A 26,572-nucleotide genomic window follows, 5' to 3' on the forward strand; every position below is an offset into this window, starting at 1 on the left:
GTTGTCAGAACCATGGCGTGAACCAAAGTCTGGAAGCCAAGGGGGAGCAGGACTTTGAGCAGGAGAGGCTCAAGTCAGGGTTTCGGGGATATCACTCTAATCAAATGGGAAAGAGAGATGGTGTAGGGAGGTGGCAAGTTAGAGCATAACTGGAGAAGTGGGTGGTTAAGGGAATTGGCTCTGGAGGCAGATGTCTGGCGCCAAACCCTGGTCTGCCACTCACAAGCTCTGTGATGTAGGCCAGGTGACTTAACCTCTCTAGGCCTCAGTTTCCTCATCTGTGAAATGGGAATGATACAGCACCAACCTTCCTAACTTGTTGTCTGGTTTAAGGGAGTTAGGCTTTCCCAGTAGTGCAGTGGTAAAGAATCCACCTGACAGTGGAGGAGATACAAGAGACACGGATTCAATCCTTGGGTCGGGAAGATTCCCCTGGAGTAGGAAATGGCAACCCACTCCAGTATTCTTGCCTGGAGGATCCCATGGTCAGAGGAGCCTGGTGGACTATAGTCCATGGGGTTACAAAGAGTCGTTCACAACTAAGCAGCTAAGCACACACACACTTTAAAAGAGCTCAATTCAGTCCAGTCGCTCAGTTGTATCCGACTCTTTGCGACCCTATGGACTGCAGCTTCCCTGTCCATCACCAATTCCTGGAGCTTGCTCAAACTCATGTCCATCGAGTCAGTGATGCCATCCAACCATCTCATCCTCTGCCGTCCCCTTCTCCTCCTGCCTTCAGTCTTTCCCAGCATCAGGGTCTTTTCTAGTGAGTCAGTTCTTCACATCAGGTGGTCAAAGTAGTGGAGCTTCAGCTTCAGCTTCAGCTTCAGCATCAGTTAATATGTGTAAAACACTCAAAACAGTAGGCATTTAAATAGCACTAGTTGCTTTTGTAATTACTAGTCTTTATTGAAGTGTTCCAGGGGAGAGAAAACGAAGGCTGGAGAGCAGAGACTTGGTGGGCAGAGACCCAAAGATCCTGAGAGGCATCCTCTTTTAGCAAATTGCTACTCACAGGCGAGCACAGCAGTTGTCAAATTGCAGGTTGACTCCCGCCAGTGGGTTGTGAAATCAGTTCTGTAACTTGCAACCAGCATTTAAAGATGGAATTGACTAGGAAATATGAAAGGGCATCATGTGTGTGAAGGGGAGTGCTGTTTTGTGAAGCTTGTTTCAGTTGTCAACGCCTGCCACGTGTGTAACGGGCCACGTTCTTAAAAGATGTTTCTTACTGTGGGAGGCAGTCCAAAAAGTTTGAAAAACACCAGATCGATTAGCTTTTAAAGGAAATAGAGGTGAAGCAGGGAAGATAAGAAGTTCAATTAAATCGATGTTAGCCTTTGAGATACCAGGGAGACACGCAAGTGCTGCTTTCTCCCTTTACATTGAAATTTAGGTGCAGAAAGTTGAGTCTATCCTCTTGGGTACAAGCCATCATCATCAAGATCCAGGACTTTTTAACCCGCGATAAAGTGGTGTTGTGTGGGCTCCTGCCATCAACCATGTAATCTCTTTGTAGAAAATCCTGTAATAAAGCCTTATATACATGTAGGATTTCCCAGGTAAGCATACACAGTCCTGGGACTTCCCTGGCGGTCCAGTGGTTAAGAATCTGTGCTTCCATTGCAGGGGGCATGAGTTCAATCCCTAGTCGGGGAAATAAGATTCCTTCATGCCTCGTGGTGTGGCCAGAAAAGTAAAATAAATTTGAAAAACATATGCAAAGCTCTGCAATCACCAGAGGTTCATACTCTGATGGGGAGACAGAAGTGAGGGTGACAAGCCAGAGAAATGCTGGGAGTGAGCTCCAGACACTGCAGGACCTGCAGCTCTGTGGCCGCACGCCTTGCATTCTGTTCTCCTGTCACCAAGATGCTCCTGGGAACGTCCTGTCACAAAACACTGTTTCCAGGTGAAGGGCAGACGTTCACGGTGGTGAGGGGGCTGGCTCAGGGCCCCCTCGGAGACCACTCGGCCCAGCTTCAGCCCAGCCCAGATGCTAATCCTCCCCCTCTGCCTGGAGCTATCTGCATTTCAGAGCAAGTTTGCAGGAGCGTGTGAACTCTGCCCTTTGTACCTGATATCTGCCAAATGACAATTTGCCCCACTGTTGACTATATTTGCTGTAATTATTTGCACACAAAGACGCCTCATTTCTGTGGCGACCTGTGGTCACTCCCAAAGGTGGTCGAGGTAGACCCCTCTAGGTAACGGAGCTCTGGGCTCTGAGCATCACTGACTACAGGATTCGCACCATCAGGCAGCCCTCGCAGGGAATCTAACTCCAGTTTCTTCTGCCCCAATTTCCCCTGAAAGTAAAGCCTGCCAAGCTGTTCTCAGGTTTCCTGTTTCTCGTTTGCTCTTCTTTGTTTTGTCTTCTGCAAGCTCTTAAGAAATATATGTGCAGGCACTAACAGTTGAAACAGATCTTAACAGGAAGGCAAGTCTACCCATGTGCATAAATTAATTGTGACTATTAGGCCAGGACCCTGTTGTTTTTTGCAGTGAGTGGGTCACCCTGGTCCAGAGTACAGCCCATGGGTCTGGGAGGTCAAGATTTAAGAACAGGGAGGTGTGTTCTCGGATAGGCAGGGAGCCATGCAGAAACAAAAATCCTTGAGACAGACACGTGGTGGATCAGTGACTTTTAGCCGATTGACATTCAGCAGGTCATTTCTCAGTAGCTCAGGGTTGTATTCACAGTAAGGAATGGCTGCTGTGACACTGTTGATCTTGTCTCAGCCAGAAGTCACGGTTTTCAGCTGACCCTTACTGGACCAGGCAGGGTCCTTTTAGGCACTGAGCAACGGAGAAGTCTGGGAGGTTCTGGCGTGGAAGAAGCGACACTCAGGGGGTTCCAGGTGGCAGCTCTTTTCAAACTGGTGTGGGGGTACTCCGTGTTGGAACCACTGTGTGTGCACCAGCCCGTCCCCATCCTGACTAAGTTTCCCTGAGTCCTTGTCCTTGGAGCTCAAGGGGACCTGAAGGAAGGCACTTGCGTCCTGGGCAACATTTAAGAGGGCGCCAGTAACCGTCATTGAGATAAATAATATTCGAAGCAATATTTTAATGCAAAAACTAATGCGAAAAGAAAAGGCACGCTGAACAACAAAATATCGAAGTTTCAAATAAAGACAGGCTCGGTGAGACCCCGGGCCGCCTTCCTGACGCCCTCCTCCACCGCCAACCCGTAGGTTCGAGAGAACGAGCGCGCGGCCCAGCGGCAGCGGTGGCGGCTGCGGCGGCTGCGGGAGCGGCTGCGGCGCAAGGACGCGGCGCTGGGGCGGCAGGCTTCGGCCCTGGAGCGCGGCAGGCGGATCCAGCGGCGCCAGCTGCGCCTGGTGCGCGAGCAGGAGCGCATCCTGCGGGCGCAGGTGCAGCGGCTGGAGCTGGACGTGCGGCGCCTCTGTCGCGCCGCCGGCCTCCTGCTGGCCGAGCTGGACACCCCGAACCCCGGCGGCCCCCGATTCTCCGGCCCGGGCGACCTCCGGGGCGCCCCCGAAGGGGCTGCGGAGCTGCGCGCGCTGCGGGCCAGGGCCGAGCGCGGCGAGCGCGAGCGGCACCAGGCGGCCCGCCGGCTGCGGGAGCAGCGCGCCACCGAGCGGCGGCTCCGCGAGCAGCTGGAAGAGCTGCGATGCTGCATCTATGGGCTGAAGCTGTCGGAGATCGGTCTGCAGGCCCAGGTGGAGGAGCTCACCCAGCACAACGAGAGCCTGCGGGGGGAACTGGGAGCCCAGGCGCCCGGGGAGAGAGCGCTCAGCAAGGCCCCCACTGGTCCCTGTAGCCTGGTAAGTGACCACAACCCAGGGTGCGAGTGATTTTCTACTTTCCTCTTAACTTTCTCGCCCAGCCACTTAGTCAAGTCATGGACTCCTTCATTCCCCAGTCTTCCTCTTCATTCACCCCTCCAAACCACCATCCCCATCTATCCCTCCTTCATTCCATCCACCCATCTACCCACCTGGTGTCACCGGTCCACCCATACAACTTCACTCACCCGTTCACCAGTCCAGCAACCTCCCCATCATCTGTCCACCTGCTCAGCCACCCATCCACCTTTCCATCCACTCACCCTATCTCTTGTTCACCCATCCATGCTCTCTTCTACTCACCCTCCATCATCTTATTCACCGGACCACCTCGTTGTTCTATCTCTGCATCCAACACTCTCCAGGGAGCCAACCAGCTACCTTTCATCCTTCATCATCTGTCTCCTGTACGTCCATTTATCCGACAGTTCATGGGTCCCCGCCTGTGCCAGGCCCCAGGTGCTCTCTTCCACGTGTAGTGTGAAGTAACTGTCCTGTGCTCCTGCCTCCCCAATCCACCCTCTCCCTGGGAAAGCAGTCAGCCTTTCCCACCTCCCTCACAGCTCCGCAGGTGACCATGGTTCCCAGCCTGGTGGTCCTGTATATGCATCTTCATCTCTGCTTGTTTAGACTGTGAGCCCGTCGAGGGCAGGTCCAGGTCAGAGGGGTTCCGTAGCCGCATCCCCAGCAGCAGCACACAGGAGACCCCCAAGGCTGGTGCAGGAGAGAATATGCAGGGTTGGGCCCCTTTCTAGTTCTCCTGTTTACTAGCTGTGTGACCCTGAGTAAGTTTCTTAAGCTCTGGAGCCAAGGGCAGGCTGGACATTTATGTTATCATCTAACTGATTAGAAGAGCAAAATGTGTGTTTAATAATACTCCTGCCATGTGCTTGGCACCTTGCGGTGTTTTCAAAGGCATCATTTAATGTTCATAAGTCTGTGAAGCAGGTACTATGAATGTCCGCACTCCACAGAGGAGGCTGAGGCTCAGAGAGGCAGTGCACTGGCCTGTTGTCACACAGCTCAGAAGAGGCAGAGCTGGAATTTGATCCACGCTGCATGTGAGTCCAGGGTGCTCTGTTTCTCCCGCAAGAGACTGCTTGCCTGTAAAGGGAGAGTTAAGTCAGCTCCCTCCAAGAGATCAAGATCCCAGTGGTTCGATTTGCATTTAAGGAAAAATCAGGAAGCCACCTTTGCCCAAAGAAGATGGCTTATTGGAAAAAAAAAATCACATTTATCTTCTGGCCTGGACAGTCTATTTCAAATTAACTGGAACTTGAGTTTCCTCAAGATCATGACGTGTATCCTGCCTAGATGGTTTTAGTAATGAGTTTGTCTGTGCTCACAGTTTCTCTTTTTCGTACTTCATCCTGCCAGTGTCACCTCTGCGTGTCCTGTTCGTTCTTCCTCCATTAAGTTCATCAGATAAAAGGAAAACAGTGTACCTTTGATGTTGGCACCTTGTTGTAATTTCAGAAAATAAATGGTGTAGAGATGAAAATTCTCCTTTAGAATCCTTTCTGTAATTTTCCTAAATGTAAGACTTTAATTTAGGCTGTTAGTTTACATCCTTTATTCTCGCAATCTCTCTGCCCTGCTACTTTCTCTTTTATCTAAGGGAAAGGCTGAATACCTAAATGTTTTAGTGATAAGTAAATATTTTTTACGTTTTACATTTTCTCATTTAATCTTTAGAGCAGCCTTGCAAGCCAGGTGCAATTCCACTGACTAGATGGAGAAACTGAGACCCAGGAGGGTCTCCAAAGAATCAGGGCCAGCAAGGGGACACGGGCCAGATCAGGGCAGTGACTCCAAGATGCTGTCCTTACCTTGGGACCCTGGGGCCGGAGTTGGATCCTGAGCAGTTTGGTGCAGCGTCAGTGGCTGCATTCAGTAGTTTGGGTGCCATCAGTTATAAGCCCCTTGTTGACACACATCTGTGACTTTTTAGATGTTTCAGGCCTTATCATTGAAAAATCTCAAGAAACTGGAGGAGAACTACCTCTCTCGAGGGGCTCATGCTCTCAAGACTTTGCTGGAGGTTGTGATGCCCAGTCAAAAGTCTCTCAAAAATTCCCTGAATTGCCCATCAAGCATGGTCCCCAGCCATTTTTGCCTCTAGCATTGGGAGAAGCTGGCCCATTATCAGATGAGTAGCAGAGGGAGCAGGGGCCTGTGAAATAGAAAATGCTGATCCTTAAACGTGGGAACCACATGCACTGGGGTGCAAGGCTCGTGCTTTAAGTGGCAGGTGGGACCCCAAGTGGACAGAGCAGTTCAGCTCTCTCTCTTACCAGTGGCGATGAAGTCCAGCAGGTTACTAAGCCTTTCTGTGACTCAGTGTTCTCAACTGTGAAATGGGAACGATACTGAGACCTGCTTCTAGTGTGATTGTGAGGATGCAATGAGAAAGTGCTGGGAAGGCCCTGGCACAGAGCCTGGTACCCGGTAGGATTTAGATTGTGGCATCATTGTCACCGTCACCATCGTCATCTTCACCATCACGTCTTCATGGCCTTGTCTCATCCAGCGGAGATTGGATGGAATCACTCACACTGCTTACATCATGGTTTCCTCTTTCTTGTCTTTTTGTTTGTCCCAAGAGCTTAGGCTTCACTGCGTGCAAAGTCGCTTCAGTCGTGTCCGACTCTTGGCAATCCCATGGACTGTAGGCTGCCAGGCCTTTCTGCTCATGGGATTCTCCAGGCAAGAATACTGGAGTCAGTTGCCAGTTCCTTCTTCAGGGGATCTTCCGGACCTACGGATCAAACCTGCATCTCTTACGTTTCCTGCACTGGCAGGCGGGTTCTTTACCACGGGCGCCATCTGGGAAGCCCTGCTGCTGCTGCTGCTAAGTCACTTCAGTCATGTCTGACTCTGTGCGACCCCATAGACGGCAGCCCACCAGGCTCCCCCATCCCTGGGATTCTCCAGGCAAGAACACTGGAGTGGGTTGCCATTTCCTTCTCCAATGCAGGAAAGTGAAAAGTGAAAAGTGAAAGTGAAGTCGCTCAGTCGTGTCCGACTCTTCGAGACCCCATGGACTGCAGCCTAGCAGGCTCCTCCGTCCATGGGATTTCCTAGGCAAGAGTACTGGAGTGGGGTGCCATCGCCTTCTCCCTGGGAAGCCCTGGAGTCGGTTAAATGTGACTGCGATTTATCTCCTCCGATCTGCGGGAGATGCTGATGCAAACTCAGGCTGACAAGGCCCTGGAGTGGGCAGGGCCTGTGATCACCAGCTCCCCCATCACAGCAGCCCATGGGCCGAGGGAGACGGAGAGCACTGTGGTGGCTTTCCGGGCAGGGCTGTCCCCAGGTGTGGTTCTCTCGGCCAAAGGGCTGAGAACCTCTGCCTGGTTTCAGAGGCCGGAGGTCAGTCTGCAGGGGCAGGTGGGGTGGGCGAGGCCCGGCCTGCTCCAGGATGACCTCACCCTTAGTAGGGAGGTCATTAGGGCATCTGCAGAGACCCTGTTACCAAACGAGGTCACAGTCACAGGTGCTGGTGGGGGGTGGGGGGGCAGTTCGGACTTGAACTTGACTTTTAGGCGACACAATTCAGCTCACAACCGTGCTGTCACGCGGCCAGCGATGACTCCGGCCTCGCCTCCTCCTCCTCCTTGGCCTCCTTCAGGTAGTGTTTCCTCCTCTGTCCTCCTGGGACCTGGGCTGAAGGCCCAGATGATGCACTGTCCTTGGCGCCAGGCCCAGCTTCTCTGGAGCAAGTGCCCGTGAACCGCAGGGTGAGCTGCTGAAGGCAGGGTCCTCAGGCTGCTTCCATAGTCATCCTGAAAGACCGCCCTGGGTAGGGAGGTTGGCATGGTAACAGCCCATGGAAACATACCTGGACTCATGTCACCCTCTGTGGTTGTGCAAGTGCAAGAACCCAACCCCCACTCCATGTGAGGTGCCCCGTGTCGCCCCCATCGCCACCCCACCTTCTTTCTCACCAGCCTTCCTTTCCTCCCTGCTTCCTTCCACCCACACACAGAATCCTTCGGGTCCTCTCTGTTTTCTGCCACAACCCCAGCTCCAGCACAGCACTTGACATGGGAAGGAGCTTGGTAGATATTTATCAAGTGCAAGGAGAGAGGGAGAAAGGACCACAGACTGTCTGAGTCTCTTATCATTGGGGCCCCACGGGTGGGTCCAGGCCCCTTTCAGCCTGCGGCTCAGATGCTCTAGGTTCCCGGCCATCTCTGACCCTGTGAACTTGGGGCCTTTAACCCCTGTGGATTCTGCTGGGCGAAGGGCTAGCAGCGCTCTCTGCCTTCTAAGTGTGTCAGAGTGAAGAGCCCATTGGAGCACGAATGCAAGAGCCCTTTAAACATGGAACAAAAGTCGGGGACCATTTCAGTATAAAATGTCATGGGACAGCCACTGATTCTGGCTTTTAGCAATCTAGCAGCTTGTCTAGGAGAGTGTTATAGGCAAGGGCTTACTTTGGCTGTCGGTGTCTGTTTCATCATGGTTTGTGTGTTTCTCGCGTGGCTTGTTCTCGCTTCCAAGAGGAGAGCTTCCATCCCCTTCTGATGGTCCCTCCGAGGGGGCCTGGCACCTGGATGATCAGCTTCTTGTTCCAGACATTAGCAGTTCTCCCAGAGGGAGACAGGCAGGGCCAAGTCCCCCGACCTGGAGGATCCAGAGCCTGGCCCTGCCCTCTGGGAGCCCCGGGAACCTTGCACGTCATTTAATTTTATGCCTCGATTTCCCTATTGGTCAAATAGAGAGGTAGGTGCTATAAGGGTTTCCTGCAGTGCCCTGGCAAAGGACCACAGACCTCAGCAACAGTCCTGGAGCCTGGAAGTCCGAGATCACGGCATCTGCAGGGTCATTTCTTCTGAGACTTGTGAGGGAGGGTCAGTTCCAGGCCTCTCTCCTTGACCGTCTTCCCCCTGTGTCTCGTCGTCTTCCTTCTATATGTGTCTGTGTTCAAATGTCCTCTTTTTATAAGGACACTGGTCACAGCAGATTAAGGCCCGCCCTAATGACCCCACCCTAATTAACTGTGTCTGCAAGGACTGCATTTCTAAATCAGGTCATGTTCTGAGGTCCTGGGGGTTAGGACATCAACTTAGGAAGTTTGGGGAGGACACTGGAGGACACGTCCAGTGCAACCTACTGGATGCATTGTTACAGAGGCCCCATGACTGGCAGAACTGTCAGTTCTGGTTCCTTCATGCGCTTCTTCACCAGCTTCGTGCGCTTCTTCACCAGCTTTGTGTGGGTACCAAATGATCCCTGTATTTATTAGGGAATCTTTGCACCAGATGCCATCTCTGGTGCTCTGTATCTGTTGTCCACTCCTTTTGTCCCTCAGCGACCTTCAAGGGAGGTGCTCTCTTATCCCCATTTTACAGATGAGGAAGTGGAGGTATGGAGAGTCCCAGGGTTCCCACAGATACTAAGTGATGGGGAAGGATTTGCACCCTGGCAGATGGATGCGCTGGTGGGTGCCACACTCTGCTCCTCCAGTAACTACTGGTCCATGGGTCAGTCAGCGTTTAACAGATGTCCACTCCACATGACGTGGTGAACTCGGTACTGGGGCTGGGAAGTAAGACAAGACCGCTGCCCAAATAGGATGACAAGACCTCCTAAGGCAAGAGGGTGCCAGCAGAGGAAGGGGGAGGGGCCTGACAGTCTGTGGGTCGCTGTTGGGGACCTTGGTGTTTGGGAGGGGAATGCACCTAGGGCCGCGGGGTATGTCACAGTCTTCCAGGCTGTCCTCCTTTCAGAAGGCACTGACAGCCCCAACTCTGCGAATCTTGGAGTCAGAAAGGGCCACCTGGAGAGGAAGAAATGCTCCAGAGGGGGCGCTGGGCGCTTTGAAGTGCCAGCCAGTCACCAGCTCATGGAGGAGCAGTGCCTGCAATTTTAAAGTTGAAATGCTACAACGTATTGATAACCACACTGTAAAGCCAGAGAGTGTGTCCTTCAGGGTCTTGGTCTGCCCCTTGCCCGGAGCTGTGCATGTATGGAATTGCACTTGGAGTTCTGAGATCATTGCATGCTTGTATGCATTCCCAAAGGCTGACTGCATTTCCAAAAGGGTTAGACCCAAAGGGGTTAAGAGCCACAGCAGGTCTTCAATGCCTTTCTCTGGGTAATGGTGTAACCCCCAAGTGATCTCCTTTCACGAGCCCCCAGCAGCTTCATCAGCTGGGGCTCCAGCTCCACTTCCTAACCACGGCATTCAGGGCCCTGCTTCTCCAACCCAGTCCTCAGCCTCACTGCACAACACTTCCTCCAGCCTGGCCCAGCCACCTTGGGCTCTGCTCCTCCAGCCTGCTCACCTTCCCTGGGTCTAAAGGCTTCCACCACCTGCTGCCCTTGGCCTCTCAGTAAACTCCTGCTTCTTTCTCTACATTTGGTGAGAATGCCACTTCCTCCAGGAAGACTTTCCTGATTTTACGTCATCTCACTCTGGCCTTGGTGTCCCCATGATGACATGACCCGCCCCTGGGGGCCCTAATTCTCACTGTGCCAGACTTGGAAGCCCACCTCCCACAACTGTGCCTTCCTCATCATCACCAGCTGGGTACCATTCAGCCCTAAATCCCAGCCCCCGGACAGAGGCTGTGAAATGCTTGGCGAGCAAGTGACTCAGTGAATAGATGACCCAAAGGAGATATTTGCTCCATGCCCAAGGCAAATAGAAGCTTCTGGCCAAAGGGACCACCCCAAGATGGCAATGCTGAAGTGAGGTATAGAAAGTGGAAAACCAGAGGGCGGTCTAGCCCCTGGAAAGTGGGTGTCATAGAGAAAATTATTACAAATTATTAGGGTACCTCCACCCAGGACCCTCCTCCCAATTGGTTACTTACATCTGAAGACCCTGGGCGTCATGGTGTGAATTATGGTGAGGATGATCTTTATGAGAGGATATTTTATTTACTTCATATTTACAAAACACTTTCCCAAACAGGATCTCCTCAATGCTGGGAGGTTGCCAGGTAGGGGTCAGTGTCCTTGTCCCCAACCCCACAGAGGAGACACTTGCCTTACCTAGGATCACAGAGTATACAGTTTCTAGAGCAAATTGCTTGGAACCCAGCTCCCTGAAGAAACAGTCATTTCAAGGACAAAGTCCAGACCTGGGGAGGAATTTGGGGAGGGAGAGTTTACTCAGGATCCCAGGGGAAAGGAAATTTAAAAGGACTCTGGCTTGCCAGATGTTGGTGGTTTAGTTGCTAAGTCGTGTCACTCTATGATCCCATGGACTGCAGTGTGCCACGCTCCTCTGTCCATGGGATTTCCAGGCAAGAATACTGGAGTGGGTTGCCATTTCCTTCTCCAGGGAATCTTCCTGACCCAGGGATTGAACACGTGTCTCTTGCATTGCAGGTGATCTCCTGCATATCAGGCAGATTCTTTATCACTGAGCCACCAGGGAAGCCTGGTTTGCAAGATGAGCAAGGCTCATCTGCAGATGTGTCTGAATGCTTTTAGCAAGTATGCACCAGACACCATTCATGTGCCAAGCACCATGCCAGGACATGAGGGACTGGAGAGGTGAGCCTGCTCTTCAAAGGCTTGTATGATGATCGCTGCCACAGGGGACAGCTCAAGGGCTGTTGCCTGGCCTGGAGGGTAACACGTTGGCTTGTACAGAGATTAAAAGTCACTCTCTTATTCTGTCAGTGTCAGGCTGTCATCCCAGAGCTGAGATCCCAACACCCCCCTCACTCCAGGTGGCAGCGGCTTCAGGGAAAGTGGACACTCCAGTCAGCTTCTCAGCCCCAGCAGTGTGAATAGAGCACCCTTGGTTGCGGGTATGAGAATTTATCATTGTTCCTTCAAGTCTAGGCAGCCTCTCCTTGCTCAGAGCTTGCATCTGTGCAGAAGTGCGTGTCACACACTTGTCACTCACTCCCATAGAGAGCAAAGGCTTTAAAATAGTGTCCATAATGTCAAAAATAAAAACCTAGGCAAAAGTCACATAAAAGGTAATACAGATGGCCAGTGGTCTTACAATAAAGGTCAGTTCCATTACTTGTAAAACAAATACAAATGAGCAAAACCTCAAGATTCTGAATATTTGTTAAATATTAAAAGGACCTCAACACTGTTTATAGTTGGTAAAAATTGGAAACAACCCCAATGTCTGATCAGAAGGACCTGATTTGGTAAGTGAAGGCATTCCTTACATAAGAGATTATAATAAGGTGACCCTAAAGCACTGCTTTGCAGAAGAGGTTGTAGAAATTACAGAAGTTGTGGAATTGGTTTTCTGATACCATCCCATGATAAATGCACAAAGCAAAAGTCAACATTTTGTAGAAACAGACTTAGGAAGAATTTAAATATCTATGCATAGAAAAGGGGGAAAAAAAGCCCAGAGGGATATAGTCTAACACATTTATAATATTTGTGCCTAGATGTCACTGTATTCCTTGTTTTCTTTTTTCAAAATATTGGCAGGTTAAAACTAAAACCACATAAAGTTACAGGCAAATGCTCCTGAGAGTGTTGAAAAGTAGGGAGGGCTGACAAGACTGAGCAGGGAGGGGCAGGAAGGCGGAGAGAAGACCTGAATCAAGTTCGGAGACCTGAATTCTGGTCCTCTTTTCCCATTGTATGTGCTGTGTAACCTTGGGCAAGTCACTGTCCCTCTCTGAGAATTGATTTCATCACTTGTGACATGAAATGGATATGGCATCATCTTCTCAGGAGTCCTCCCCTGGGTCTCCTCCTCAAGGCAGAGGTCTGTGTGTGTTCCCCATGGCTATGTCCCTGCCCCAGAACCAGGCCAGCCACATAGTAGGGACTCAGAAAGTATTTGTAGAACTGAGTCAAAGTCAACTTGAGTATTAGAATAAAATTCAAATAGAAATGAAGAGCAGAATGGTGGTGGCCTTCGACACCTCCCTCCACCTCCCTTTCATCTGTTCCCTCCTCCTTCCTTCTGCTCCTCTCTTGCTGGTTCTCGCATCTTTGAATTGGTCTCCCTTTCTGCATCCCATCCCCTCTCTTTTCCTCTTTTACCTTCTCCCCCTCTCTCCTTCATTGCCTCATCTCCATCTAGTTCCAATGGAGATTGTAAGCTCTTGACAAAAATGTTTAGTTCTGATCATGTGGGAAGCCAGTGGAGAAGACCAAGAAACAACCCAAGGTCTGTGGGCAGAAGACACCCACAGACCTGTTGGCCCGTCAACTGGGCCTGTCTGAGTGCCTAGCAGGGCCGCACCCAGACCCCTCTGCTTTTCATTGGTCTTGGCTGAGGCCTTGTTCAGATACTTGTTAAAAGCTTCTGGATGATTCTAAGGTGTGGCCAGACTCCCCCGGGCCTCTGAGGAGAACAAGACAGGACTGTCACACAGTAACTGGAAGGTCACAAATTGGGATATGAGGATGGGGTGCTATGGAAGGGAGGAGCTTCATTTGGGGGACAGTCAGGAAGGCCCCGACAAGGAGCAGGTGGGGTGAGCTGAGGTGTGGGGAGGAGAGGAGCAGGCAGCAGGCACTAGGTGTCAGGCCCCAAGGCAGGTGGGAGAAGGTCCATCCAGGGAGCTGAGATGAGGGTGGGGGGGCCGGGCCCGTGGGCGCTTTATCTTTCACAGTGGGAAGCATGGAAGGGTTGGAAACAGGAGGGCAACCCAACCCAGTTTTCATTTCAGTGAGATTGAGTGCTCAGCTGCTGTGGGGTATGGAAGGGAAGGGAGGGCTTTGCGAGGAGGCGGCAGGTGACTAGTTACCCTTCCCAAGCAGGTGGGAGGAACAGTGTGTGCGGAGGTGCAGAGGCAGGCAGGAACCAGGGTGGGGAGGGGACAAGGAGGTGCTGGAGCAGAAGCCAGGGCAGGGGCGGTGGTGATGGCCCTGGATGGCCTCCTGTGCCAGATTGCAGCACAGTGGATTGAGGGGGAGCCAAGGCGGGGTGTTTCTGGTCAGTTCAGTTCAGTTCAGTCACTCAGTCATGTCTGACTCTTTGCGACCCCATGGACTGCAGCACGCCAGGCCTCCCTGTCCATTGCCAACTCCCAGAGTTTACCCAAACTCATGTCCATCGAGTCAGTGATGCTATCTAACCATTTCATCCTCTGTCGTCCCCTTCTCCTACCCTCAGTCTTTCCCAGCATCAGGGTCTTTTCCAATGAGTCAGCTCTTCACAGTGGAAGAAGGCAGATTCTTCAGCAAAAGTATTGGAGTTTCAGCTTCAGCATCAGTCCTTCCAATGAACACTCAGGACTGATCTCCTTTAGGATGGACTGGTTGGACCTCCTTGCAGTCCAAGGGACTCTCAAAAGTTTTCTCCAGCACCACAGTTCAAAAGCATCAATTCTTCAAGTGCATTTTAGGGGTCGTCTCTGGCAACTGTGGGCAGGATGGGAGGGGAAGCAGGAGATCCAGTTAAGGGTCAATGGAGGAGTCTGCTGAGAGCAGGTGAGGACCTGGGGACAGGTGAGGAGGGCACGGGGCATCATCTGTCCACTTCCATTTCTTCCTCCCCTAGAAAAGCACCTGACCCATTACTTGTTCCTTACCTGTTTAGTCGCTAAGTCATCTCTTCTCAACTCCATGGACTGTAGCCCACCAGGCTCCTCTTTGTCCAGGGGATTTCGCAGGCAAGAATACTGAAGTGGGTTGCCGTTTCCTTTTCTAGGTGATCTTCCCCAATTCGGGGGTCAAACCCATATCTCCTGTGTCACAGGCGGATTCTTCAGCTCTGAGCCACCAGGGAAGCCTGGGAGTGGGGTTAGCCCTGCTCAGTTGAGTCAGTTTCCTGTAAGAAGCTTTCCCAGAAGACACACACAGCAAATCTACTCAACTGTGTTTGTACTGAAGGGAAATTGGGGAAATGTAGGCTCTTGGATCAGAGAAGGCAGTGGCACCCCACTCCAGTGTTCTTGCCTGGAAAATCCCATGGACGGAGGAGCCTGGTAGGCTGCAGTCCATGGGGTCTCTAAGAGTCAGACACGACTGAGCGACTTCACTTTCACTTTTCACTTTCCTGCATTGGAGAAGGAAATGGCAACCCACTCGTGTTCTTGCCTGGAGAATCCCAGGGAAAGGGGAGCCTGGTGGGCTGCCGTCTATGGGGTCACACAGAGTCGGACACGACTGAAGTGACTTAGCAGCAGCAGCAGTCTCTTGGATGATATATCGCACCCCTGAATAAAATCCTGGGTCTTTTTCTGTAGAAAGAAGATGAGTTGATAAGGGGAAGCCATATAGAAGCTTAATAAATATTTGCTGAATAAATGTACCCTGAGTTCGAAACACCTGCCTTCCTGCAGGCTCTGTCTGTCCATCCACTGTCAAACATTTATTCAGCACTTAGTGTGTGCCTGGTAGGGGTGATGGTGAAGACAGAATGAAGGCAAGTTTCCTTCCTGAAGGACCTCGGGTCTAGTGTGGAAGCAGGTGGGAAGCAAGCATCACCCATTAGAACCGGGTTAGAAGTACCCGGGGCTGTGGGAACCTGCAGGAGAACTCCCCCCCGCCCCATGGATGTTGACCGGAGCTGAGTTTTTCTGCTGGGCCCAGGCCTTCTGTGCTGTAGCTGTAGTCAGGTGCTTGCTGCCTGTCACATGCTCCGCAGGCTGGGAAGGGGGTGTGTGCTGGGTCAGGGAAGCCCCACAAATGTATCCCTGCTTGTCTTTTGGGGCAGGGCCCAGGGACAGCTGGCTTTGGCCATTTGGGCCTGTGGAAAGTTGAGGGACAGGATTCCCAGAGGCCCTGGGCAGGTGCCACCTCTGAGGGTGTACACAGAGGAAACTTCCACCCAGGAAGGGGAGGGGCCTGGAGCCTTTGATGCTGCCTTGGGGAACCCGGGGGTGGCTTGGCTGAACAAACAAGCTCCTCGTCTGCTAAGTGGAGTCTGGGAGCTCACAGGAGGCAGTTGCATTGGCAGGACCAAGCACACAGGGCCAGGGCCCTACCACCAGGCCACGTGCCCTCTGCTGTCCTCACCAGGGGAGGGGGTCCAACTCCCTCCTAGGGTCTTTGGGAGGGCTTGATGGGGACAGGCTTGGAGAGAGCAGTTCAACCAGGGACACCCACCACTCTTTTGACCTCTTGTGTCTTCGTCAAGGATGCCCTGGGCCATGTTCAGGATGAATCGCTGCCCCTGCCCCGGGAGGAGGCGCTGGATGCTTGCAGAAGCCAAGACCCCAACGAGGCACCTGAACAGAGGGGCTCAGCAGGTGCGTGAAGGAGGGGTCTTCAGGGACAGCCACTGATGGGCTAGCTCGCTTACGATGTCCTGATGATCCAACAGGGTGGTGGTCCCTGCTCTGCAGACAGGAAGCTGAGGCTCAGAGAAGTAGAGTCCCTTGCTCACTGCCACCCAGCTGGGAAAAGTGGGCTCAGCCTCCACAATGCCCACGACGAGGTCCATGACACAGGCTCAACCCAACATTTAGGCTCACTCTCTCAGCCCTCAGAAGGGTGCCAGGCAGGCAACACATGTGTCAGCCTTGGGCAGCAGGGTCCTCTCAGGGGGATTTGTCCTCAGGGATTTGTCTTTGGAGAAGACCGTGTGATGACCAGGAGCTTCTCTGTTTCCAGCCCCACCCCAGTGACAGCTCAGGTGTGAGACAGGTGCGAGGTCTGGGAGCAACCAGGCTTGAAAGCCACTTGTCTAAGCTGATGGGAACCAGTGTATTTACTCACAGTCTCGGGTGTAGCTTCCGGGGTGTCTGCTGCAAAAGCTGGTGCACTCAGGGAGCCCCAGAGCCACGGTGTCCACCTGGCTGTCTGTGGTTTGCGTACAGTCCTCCAAGGTCAAGTTCAATTTCCATATAAGGCCAGTTATACCCAGTGGTACTGCTGACTGGCAAGGCTGACCGTTCCCCTCCACATTTCTGGGGAGCAGAGCAGATAAGTCAGACAAGGTCAAGTTTGCCCTTGGGGAAACAAGCGGGATCCATTGGCGAAGCCTGGGTATCAGCTCCTCCATCTACTCCGTGTGGGGCTGGGGCCTGGGAGTTATGACCCTGCGTGACCACGAGGGTACGGGGCTGAGGGAGGTGTCCTGGGCTTTGTGGTCAGAGGAGGTGGCTCCCAGACCCGATTCTGCTGCTCATCAATGGATGGTCACTCGCCATCACTGAGCTGGGTTCCTCACCAGACAGGCAGTGGTGACCATGAGGCCACCTTTGGGGGCTCAAAGGCCTTCACGAGACATACTCCCTCACCCTAACAGCAGATGTTGCTGTTGGTGACACTCTCCGAAAAGTTCCCGGGAGGGTCTCCTCTCTGGTGGCTTAGACAATAAAGTGTCTGCCTGCAATGCGGGAGATCCAGGTTAGATCACTGGGTCAGGAAGATCCCCTGGAGAAGGAAATGGCAACCCACTCCAGTACTCTTGCCTGGAAAATTCCATGGATGGAGGAGCCTGGTGGGCTATAGTCCATGGGGTCGCCAAGAGTCAGACACGACTGAGCGACTTCACTTTCCTTCTTTTCTTTCTTTGCTGTCACTTCCCAGGCCAGTCCTCCGAGGGGCCCCATGCATGGGGCTGCGTCCGGGCTGGACGAGGCCCTCCTGTTTTGGTCCCCAGCCCGCAGACCACGAACAGGCTCCCCAGAGACCTTGCAGGATCTGACCGTGGACAGGTGAGGCCAATGGCTTTCTCCATGCCTGGGGTGCTAGCTGGGTCTGATGAGCCCTGCTGTGCATGCTGCACAGTGTGACCACTATTCAGGGAGTGGGAGAGGGAGGGGAAGAAGCTCGGGGTTGGAAGAAGATTCTGGAAATAATTGAGAGGGCGATTTGAGCCCCAGGTGAGGAGTGGGCAGGAAGGGAGCCCTAGCTGTGTGCATGGGCCCAGCTGCCACATAGCAAACTTCATCTTGTTGAAACCTCCCTACCACCTGTGGGGCAAAAGCCATGACCCCCTCGTTCTGCAGAGGAGGAGGCTATGATTTCCCAAGGCCTCCCAGCCCTGGAAGGGACTGAGGTCCTGTCTCCATAGCCCACGATCTGCACCATGCCATCCCCTAAGGGTTGGAAGCCTGGTTCCAACCAGCCCTGATGTGGTCCTAGAGAGAGGGGTCTTCCTGCATTACTTTCATTTGCTCACCTCCTGCCTTGAGCCCTGCCTGGTGTGCTGTGTCATGTCCAGAGTGGAAAAGAGCTGAGAGCAGTCCCTGGGGTGGGAAGAGCTTCATAGAAAAGTTGGACCCCAATGGAAGGATGGAGTTAGACAGACTGGAAACCAGGGGTGGGCAGCGGAAGGGCAGGCCAGGTGGGAGGGCCCGCCAGGTAAAGGCGGTGAGGCTGGGAGTGGCCATGGGCTGGGGGCGGGGTCGTGGGCACAGGTGAGCCGAGGGCTCCCGGTGAGACTGAACAAAGCCGGGTTTCACCTCCCAGACTGGGTCTATTCTCTGAGTTGGCCCAGTCCTCCTCTCTGGTTAAATGCATTGAATGAAAAGTGAAGGTAAAATACAATATTGTAAAGTAATTAGCCTCCAATTAAAATAAATTTATATTTTTAAAAAAAGTGAAAGTGTTAGTGACCGACTCTTTGTGACCTCATGGACTATAGCTCACCAGGCTCCTCTGTCCGTGGAATTCTCCACGCAGGAATACTGGAGCGGGTTGCCATTTCCTTCTCCAGGGGATTTTCCCAACCCAGGGACTGAACCCAGGTCTCCTGCACTGCAGGAGGATTCTTCACTATCTGAGCCACCAAGTAACTATAAGAATACATTTAAAAGTATCTCTGAAACACCTCCTGTGTGCGCTGGACTGTTCTAGGCCGAGGGTCCCTGCCTTCGGGGGCAGATAGTCTACACTGCGTGTCCACTGAAGCCTCCCATGGCGCTGGCCTGCTCTATGTCCGTGCCGTCCAGCAGAGGAGCCGTGAACCACATGTGGGTTCTGGGCACTTGAAACGTGGCTGGCGTGACTGCAGAACTGAGTGTTAACTTTTATTTAATTGGTTTACATTTGAAGAGCCCCACGTGGGCTGTGCAGGGCTAGGGCAGGAGGTAGGGAGTGGTTCAACAACACACACACAAATATCCTACATGATCTGAGTGAGTGGAGGGTGCGATGGAGGGAGGTCAAGTGGGGTCAATGGACAGACAGTGGTGGAAGTGGCCGGGGGTCCTTTTTGAGTATTTTCTGAGCTGAGACGTTAGTGAAGCAAGAGAGAGAGAGAGAGAGAGATATGGAGGGGGATGGACATTCTAGGCAGAGGGGAGAGTGGGTGTGAGCCCACTGGGGCCACTCACAGGCCTGCTTGTGTTAGGAAGACCCATATGGCTGGTTGGGGAGATGAAGCTGGAGAAGTGGAGAGGGCCCCTGTTGGGAGAGGGGCGCTTCACACCTTCTCTTCTCTTCCCATCCTTAGTTTACTCCAGCGGAGCCTTGCTCAGATGACCAGACTCTCCTTCTCATCCGTGGCTGCCCCCCGGGGTGGTCCATGGCTGGCTCACCGGTCCCCGTGGAGCTGACCTGGGTTCCAGGGCAGAAGCTCACAGCCAGGCCTGCCCAGGGGTCCTCTCTCGGTGTGCAGGCGTCCGCACGCCCTCCCCAGGGCCGGGCTGCGGGCCCAGCTCCCTTGCTGCTGCTACTCCTGGAAGCTCCTCCAGAAACACTGCACACCGAACAGGTGCTGGAGGCCCGGCCCCTGCCCGCTCCCTCCGCCGCAGGACACCCTGGCCGGGGCCACCACCAGCCAAGAGGCTGCACTGCTTTCCTCGGCCAGGAGGTCTCACACATTTCACATCACCAGATTCCCGGGAGAGGATCTGAGGATGGAAAAGACTCTGGGAAAGCGGGAGGAGGAGCCCCAGGGTCAGGGTGGAGACTGGAGAGGCAGGAGGTGAGGACTTCGGGCAGAAAGCAGGCAGAAAGCAGGGTCAGGTGTCAGCTGGGTCAGGAAAGCGGGGAGAATCTGAGGGTGGAGGCTGGGGTCAGGGCCCCAGAGGGCACATGGATGAAGGCCGGGGCTTCTGAACCCCTAGCCGCAGCATCCTGCCTTGGGCACAGGCAGGAGCTTCCACTACTTGTTCTGCAGGGGGAGATCTCAGTGTCCTTGGAGGGTCCTGAATTCCTGAGCAGGTGGGGACATGAGGAAGGGCATGTCTGGGGCCTCCAAGGAGAAGAAGGAGGAGGAGGAAGGCTTTTATCATCATCAGAGGAGGAAGAGGCCCCCGCAGCCACATTCTCGGGGTCTCCGGGCACCAATGGGCCATCTTCAGTGGATGCCCAGCCCCTTACAGAGCAGAGCAGAGCCATCAGGAGAGTTCAGGGCAAGGAGGAAGACCCTGTGTGGTCTGGAAATGCTCTGCTTCCCCCAGAGGTAAGCCCTGGGGACGAAGGGCAGGAAGAAGAGGGGGAGAAGGAGCTGTCCAGCCTGGGTCTCAGGGATGTCCTGGAGGAGCCTGGCTCAGAGGACAGTGAGGCCAGGGAAATGCTTTCCCTGTTGGAGGAAGAAGGTTCATCACCATCGCCTGGATTGGCCTTCTGGTCCAAGGAGGCCGGAGCCACCCGTCACCCCTCGGCTCCAAGTAGAGGCCTTGACCAGTCTGCACTCAGAATAGAGGAGTTTGAAAGGGAGATGGAGGCTTGTTTCCAACACCTCTCCATTCTGAAGCTTGGGAGTGGGGGGTGTGGACGGAGAGCTTCCTCATTGGCGGGAGAAACCTGGGGCTTTGCTCAGAGATGGTGCAGCTGCCAGGGGGTCCTGCACCCTCAGCAGGCTTTGACACACCTGGGTTTGGATATTTGTTTTGTTGAGAGAACAAACCCCAGGGAGCCTGGTGAAGATGTTACGCGGGGAGAGACTGAGGCCCTGGGAACCTGCAGCCTTCTTCCAGGACTGACGCTGGATTTGGTTGACCTGAGCCCGGGCCCTCCAGCGGGGCCCGCAGAGCATGGTGGGAACCACCTCTCGCAGCCGCCGAGAGCCCTCGAGAGAGCATGGAGCAGGTTTCATCAGCTCATTTCTGGACTGAAGAATGAAAGAAACAACGTTTTAAGTGATAACGCCAGGCTTCAGGGAGATCAGAAGAGATGCCACCAAAAACTGCGTGCCCTGGAAAAAGAGAGGGAGAGAAATGTGGAAAAAATATCCACGCTTGAACAGGATAAGAGCGTGCTGTTAGAAGACATCTCTCACTTAAAGAGGGAACTGGACCAGTACGTGAAGGTCATTTCTGAGCTTGAAGACTGCAATGGGAAGAGTTACTGCAAGATTTCTGAGCTCGAAGAGGAAAACGATAGATTGAAAGGGCTCCTGGGGCAAATCCAGAAAGGCATGTCCACGAGCATCCAAAAATCCAAAGGTGTGATGGAGCGCGTCATCCTGGAAAACTGGGAGCTCGGTGTACTGACTTCAGAGCTCGGGGTCAGTTACAAACGGCTGATAAATGATATCATCCTGGGAAAAGAAGACACGATCCGCACCTTCAGCGGGGAGAACGAACACCTTCTAAGAAGGATCCAAGCCCTGGAAGGGGAGGTTGTGTTGGGGAGCAGCACAGATGTGGGGCCTTTGGTGAGAGCAGAGGAGCATCTCCAGGGGAAAAGCACTGTGGAGCAGGTGAACACAGGAGAAAGAGGGGTGCAGGTGACTCAGATTTCAGGGCAACCGACTGCCAGAGGCCCCAGGCCGCCCTTGGAGCAGGATATGGGTCTGGCTGAGGGTTGGACAGGGCCGTGCTTAGGCCTGGACAATTCCAGATGTGGTGCTTATTCTACTGCTCCGTCACTGGTCCGGGGAGATGCCACAGGATCCAGGGCCCTGCAAGGAAACACCGATGGGTCAGGAGTGAAAGAAGCACATTTGGAGAAAGAGGGAAAAGCACCAAGCTGTTCTGCGGACCAAGGGCGAGCACTGAGGTCCCCGCGCGGTGGCATCCGGGTAGGTTGACTCTGTGTGGCTGTTGAATCATCTTGCTGACTTTCTGTAGCTCTGACCACACCCTTTACTCCAGTGTCCTCCAGCAGCCCTGAGAGGGAGTAACAGTTGCCATCCCCATTTACCAAATGAGGAAATGTAGGCACAGAGAGGTTAAGTGACTTGCCTCAAGTCACACAGCTGGGAGGGATGGAGCCCACATTCTACCTGGGGGTTCAGGCTCCAGAGTCTGTATTCTTGTCTATGACAAGAAGAAGCGAGCCTGCCTCTCTGCTCAGGCTGTTCAGATGGGTATCTGGTGGGACATGGAGAGGGTGTTTATCCTTTAAGATGAGAGCTTGTATTTTCAGACCAAGCAGTTTTTCAAACAGCTCAAGTCATTATTCTACTTATCGAGTCTCTACTGGTATATATGTATTTATTTATATTGAGGTATAATTGACAGCCAACATTGTGGAAGTTTAAGGTGTGCAGTGTGTTGACTTGATACATTTCTATATTGTAATCTGATTAGCACCACAACTTTAGCCAACACCTCTTATCATGCTGCACATTGGGACTTAAAAGGAGACAGCAGGGGGTTTAGAATTTAAACAAGGTTCAAACTCACCTCTGCGCCGCCTACATCCATCCATGACTTCTCTGACTTGTTTTCCTCATCTGTGGACAATACTCCACTTTCAGGACTCCTAGGATGAAATGCTCGTGACCTTGTTCCAGTGTCTGTAAGATATACAGTGTATCCTTTGTATAATTCATATCTCATCTCTCTGCCTCTGTCTTTCTTCTCTTTCTCTCCAATTTTATCAATCACTTCACAGGATCATCTTTTGGTTTTACTGATGTTCTTTATTGTATGTGCTTAGTCACTTAGTCATGTCTGACTCTTTGCGACTCCGTGGACTGTAGCCCGCCAGGCTCCTCTGTCCATGGAATTCTCCAGGCAAGGATACTGGAGTGGGTTGCCATTTCCTCCTCCAGGGGATCTTCCCAACCCAGGGATCAAACCCAGGTCTCCTGCACTGCAGGGAGATTCTTTACCATCTGAGCCACCAAGGAATGTCTATATTTTATTTCATTGATTTCTTCTAATAACTTCATTGTTTCCTTCCATCTACATTCTTTTGGTTTAGTTGACTGTTCTTTTTCTGGCTTCTTGTGTTGAAAGTTTGGATCACTGATTTTCAACTGCTCTTCTTTTGCGATTTATGCATTTAAATCTATGCATTTCGTTCTAAGCACTGTTTTAACTACAACCCACACATTTTGATAAGTTGTACTTTTTATGTCTGTTCAGTTCAAAGCAGCTTCTAATCTCTATTGTGATATCTCCCTTGACCCATGGGTTATTTAGGAGCGTGTTGTTGAATTTCCAAGCATCTGTGTAATTTTTTAGTTATATTTTGTTATTGATGTCTAGTTTTATTTCATTGCTGTCAGAAACATACTATATATATTACTGTAATCTTTTGAAATTCATTGAGACTGGTTTTATTGACCACGTGATGGTCTGTTTTGGGAAATATTCTATGTGCCCTTGTAGAGAATGAATGTTCTGCTGTTGCTGAGTATTAATTAGGCCAAACTGGTTAATTATGCTAATCAAATCTTCAATAACTTTACTGATGTGTGGTCTATTCGTTTTGTCATCTACCGAGATGTCTTTTAAGATCCCTTCTTTTTGTTATGTTAGTTTTGATTCTTGTTTTTGAAGGTATTTATGAGCTACATACAGATTTAGGTTTATGATGTTTTCCTGGTAAATCAAGTCTTTAAAGATGATGAAACGTCTCTCATGTCTCACATTTCTTGCCCTAAAATGGACTTTGTCTGATATTAAAATAACCACAAGAGTTTCTTTTTGCTAGTGTTTCCATGGTGTATAACTTTTTTTATACCATCCATATTTTTCCATTCAATCTATCAGTATCTTTATATATAAAGCATATTTTTTAGAAGCAGCATATGGCTTTTTTTTAAACTTAGCTCTGAGTAAGTTTGACACCCTCTGCTTTTTAGTTGGAGTGTTTGTTCCATTTTTGTTTCGTATCCATAATGGTGTAATTGGCTTATTTTTGCCTTGTTGGTGTTTCTGTTTGTCTGATCTGTTGTTTTCGTTTATTCCTGCTTTCTTTCCTTTGTTTTTGGTAAACTATTTTCTGTTATTCCATTTTCTTCTCCACTGGCTTACTCTTGCATGCATTTTGGTGTCATTCTTTAGTGGTTACCCTAGATATTTCAAAATGTAGCCATTAATCATTAAAGTTTACTTTAGTACTTTTACCATGTCTCAAAGAATCCAAAAATCTTTTAATAGTTTAACTCCATTAATTTCTTTTTATCCTTTTCATTGTTTATTTTTGTCAACTATGTTGCTTCCGTGTATAACATCCCTTATAAAGCACTATTTAGATCGTTTTAAGCACTCAATAATTCTTTTTATTTACTCGTGTCTTTCTACGTTCTTGCACTGTTCATTCTTTCTTCTGCTTCTGTGGATGTGCTTTACATTCAGCTGAAGAGCTTTTTTATTTCTTGTAGTTTAGGGTCTGCTGGTGATGAATTCTCTCAGATTTCTTTTTATGAGAACAGTTTTTCAACTCTACTTTTAAAAGATTTCTTCCCCTTGATTCAGAATTTTAGGTAGGAATTTTATGGTTCCTTCTTTTGACACTTTAAAGACCTCATTTCATTGTCTTCTGGTTCTCACAGTTTCTATTCAGAAACTGAATAATTTGTATTTTTTCCCTTGACAGAAATGTGTCATTTTACCACAGACTATTTTAAAGACTTGCCTTTTATCTTTGGGTTTTGGCAGTCAGACTATGATGTGTCTACATGAGGTTTTATTTATGTTTATCCTCCTTGTTTTTTCTGAACCTCTTGAAACTGTGGAGTCATGTCATTAATCAGATTTGCAAAATTCTTGGCCATTAGTTCTTTAAATATTTTGTTCTTTTCAATTTTTCTCTTCTCTCCTAGAAACCCAGACTTTTTTTTTAACTTTATCCCCACATCTTTTGAAACTCTTCTATATTTTTTTCTCTCTTTGTGCATCAGTTTGAGTTTTCTATTGACCTGTCTTCTAGCTCACTAAAAGTTCTGCCATGTCCTGTTTTCTAGTAAATCCATCTAATTAGTTTTTAATTTCCTTTATTGTATTTTGCAATCAAATATTCATTTTACCCTTTCAAAAGAGATTTTGATTCTCTGTTGAAATACTCCATACTATCATTCATTTTGCTCCATCTTTTCCTGTGTTTTAAAGAAATAAAATCATTGTTATTTTGAAGCTTTTGTCTGCTAACCCCAATATGTAGATCACTCTGAGTCTGTTTCTATTGACTATTTTGTTTCTTAGTTAAATCCTACTTTTCTGCTTCTTCATGTGACTAGTAATTTTTTTTTAATGTTGGACACCATGCAGAATGTATTGTAGGGATTCCTGTTTATTAGCTTCCTCTAGAGCAGGTTGAGTGAGTTTTGTTCTAGTAGGTAGCTGAATGACCAGCACACCATATTGTTCCCTTGCATGTCTATTTCAGTTTCCCCCTGAGTACCAGGCTTGATTTCACTCCTAAAGCATGGCCCTGGCTTCTAGGGCATGGCCTTCCAGTGGTATCAGGTGAGTTCTCAGAGCACTGACGGAAGACTCTCCACTCTGGCTCGGCCATCTTTGTAGCAGTGCATGACCTCCAAAATCTCTTCAGCAGCCGACCTCCCAGCTTCTGTTCTATACTAGGCTTCCGTTGTTGTTCAGTCACTCAGCTGTGCCTGACGCTTTGCAACCCCATGGACTGTAGCACACCAGGCCTCCCTGTCCTTCACGATCTCAGAGTCTTGCACTATGCTGTGCCACTTATGATTCAACCAAGGACCCAAGGGTATTTCTAAGACAGTGTCTGGATTTTTCCTCTGCAGTTCACTTCTCTCTGCTACTTTGTTCCACACATCCCAGCTGTCATAGCATCCCTGACCCCAGTCTATGGTTTCACTTAACAGGACCACAGCGTTCAGCTTGGGATCTATTTCCCTAAGCCATGGTTTGCAAAATGTTCCAGGGATCTTGTTGGGTGTCCTTTTTCTCAAGGATGGTAGCCCTGCATTGGTCACCATTCGTGCCTGCAGAGAATTGTTTCTGTGTAGTTTCCTCATATCTTACAGTTGTCAAATCCCAGCTAGTCAGACCAGGTGGGGACTGGGACGCTGAGGAGGTGAATTTCAAGCTGAGAGTTTCCAGGTTTGAAAGGAGAAGCAGATGAAGAACATTCCAGGCAGAGGAAGAAGCAAGTGGCCAGGCCCTGAGGCAGAAATAAGCCTGGGTTATTGGAAAAGCAGAAAGTTGCTGGGATGGCTGTATCACAGTGGGCACGTGTGAGGTGTAGATGGGAAAGCTGTCATGAGAAAGACCACAGAAGGCCTGGTAGGCTCTAATTATGATCACTTCTAAATGCACTGGGAAACTGTTGGAGGGTTTTCATCAGAACAGCATGATTACATTTCTGTGGTAAAAAGAACACTGTTTGCTATAAAGACACAGGGAAGACACAAGGAGAACAGTCAAGAGGAATTTGCCAAGAGATGATGCTAGCATAGAGGAATTTGAAATTAAAACAAAACAAAACAAAACAAAAACGGAGGATTCCAGACAAAAACCAGAGTTGGAATCAGTGGAACTGGTGGTGGACAGGAGGCGGAGGGGGAGGAAAGCTTTCCGTTTCCTTCATCCCAAGTCACAAACCTGATCGTGTTTTTATTTGTTTAAAATGAAAACCCTTAAAGCTTTCTGTGTCTTCCTGTTGCACTTGGTACGAAGTCCAGATTCCTTCTGGTGAGTTACAATCTGGCCCCTTGGAAATGTCAGCTATTGCTAGATAGGTCCCCAATCTCTACACTTCTGGATCCTAGATTTGCTCCTCCCACATCCCAGCTTTCTCCTGGAAACTGC

At 50.7% G+C, this 26,572-nt stretch overlaps 1 protein-coding gene across 2 annotated transcripts in view; it reads left to right on the top strand.

The window, feature by feature from the left end:
* The window catches only part of LOC109560663 (janus kinase and microtubule-interacting protein 1), a 226,405-nt gene that overhangs the window by 171,706 nt on the left and 28,127 nt on the right, over positions 1 to 26,572 (top strand). Inside the window, exons 4-7 of one of the 2 annotated variants that reach the window (XM_070791772.1) lie at positions 3,198 to 3,791; positions 15,844 to 15,955; positions 17,241 to 17,368; positions 19,111 to 21,627. In XM_070791772.1, coding sequence (XP_070647873.1) covers positions 3,198 to 3,791; positions 15,844 to 15,955; positions 17,241 to 17,368; positions 19,111 to 21,627 — 3,351 coding nt within the window. The remainder of the gene's footprint in view (positions 1 to 3,197; positions 3,792 to 15,843; positions 15,956 to 17,240; positions 17,369 to 19,110; positions 21,628 to 26,572) is intronic. The other variant, XM_070791773.1, reaches the window with a different exon arrangement.

Source organism: Bos indicus, chromosome 6 (assembly GCF_029378745.1).
Source record: "Bos indicus isolate NIAB-ARS_2022 breed Sahiwal x Tharparkar chromosome 6, NIAB-ARS_B.indTharparkar_mat_pri_1.0, whole genome shotgun sequence".
Classification (NCBI taxonomy): domain Eukaryota; kingdom Metazoa; phylum Chordata; class Mammalia; order Artiodactyla; family Bovidae; genus Bos; species Bos indicus.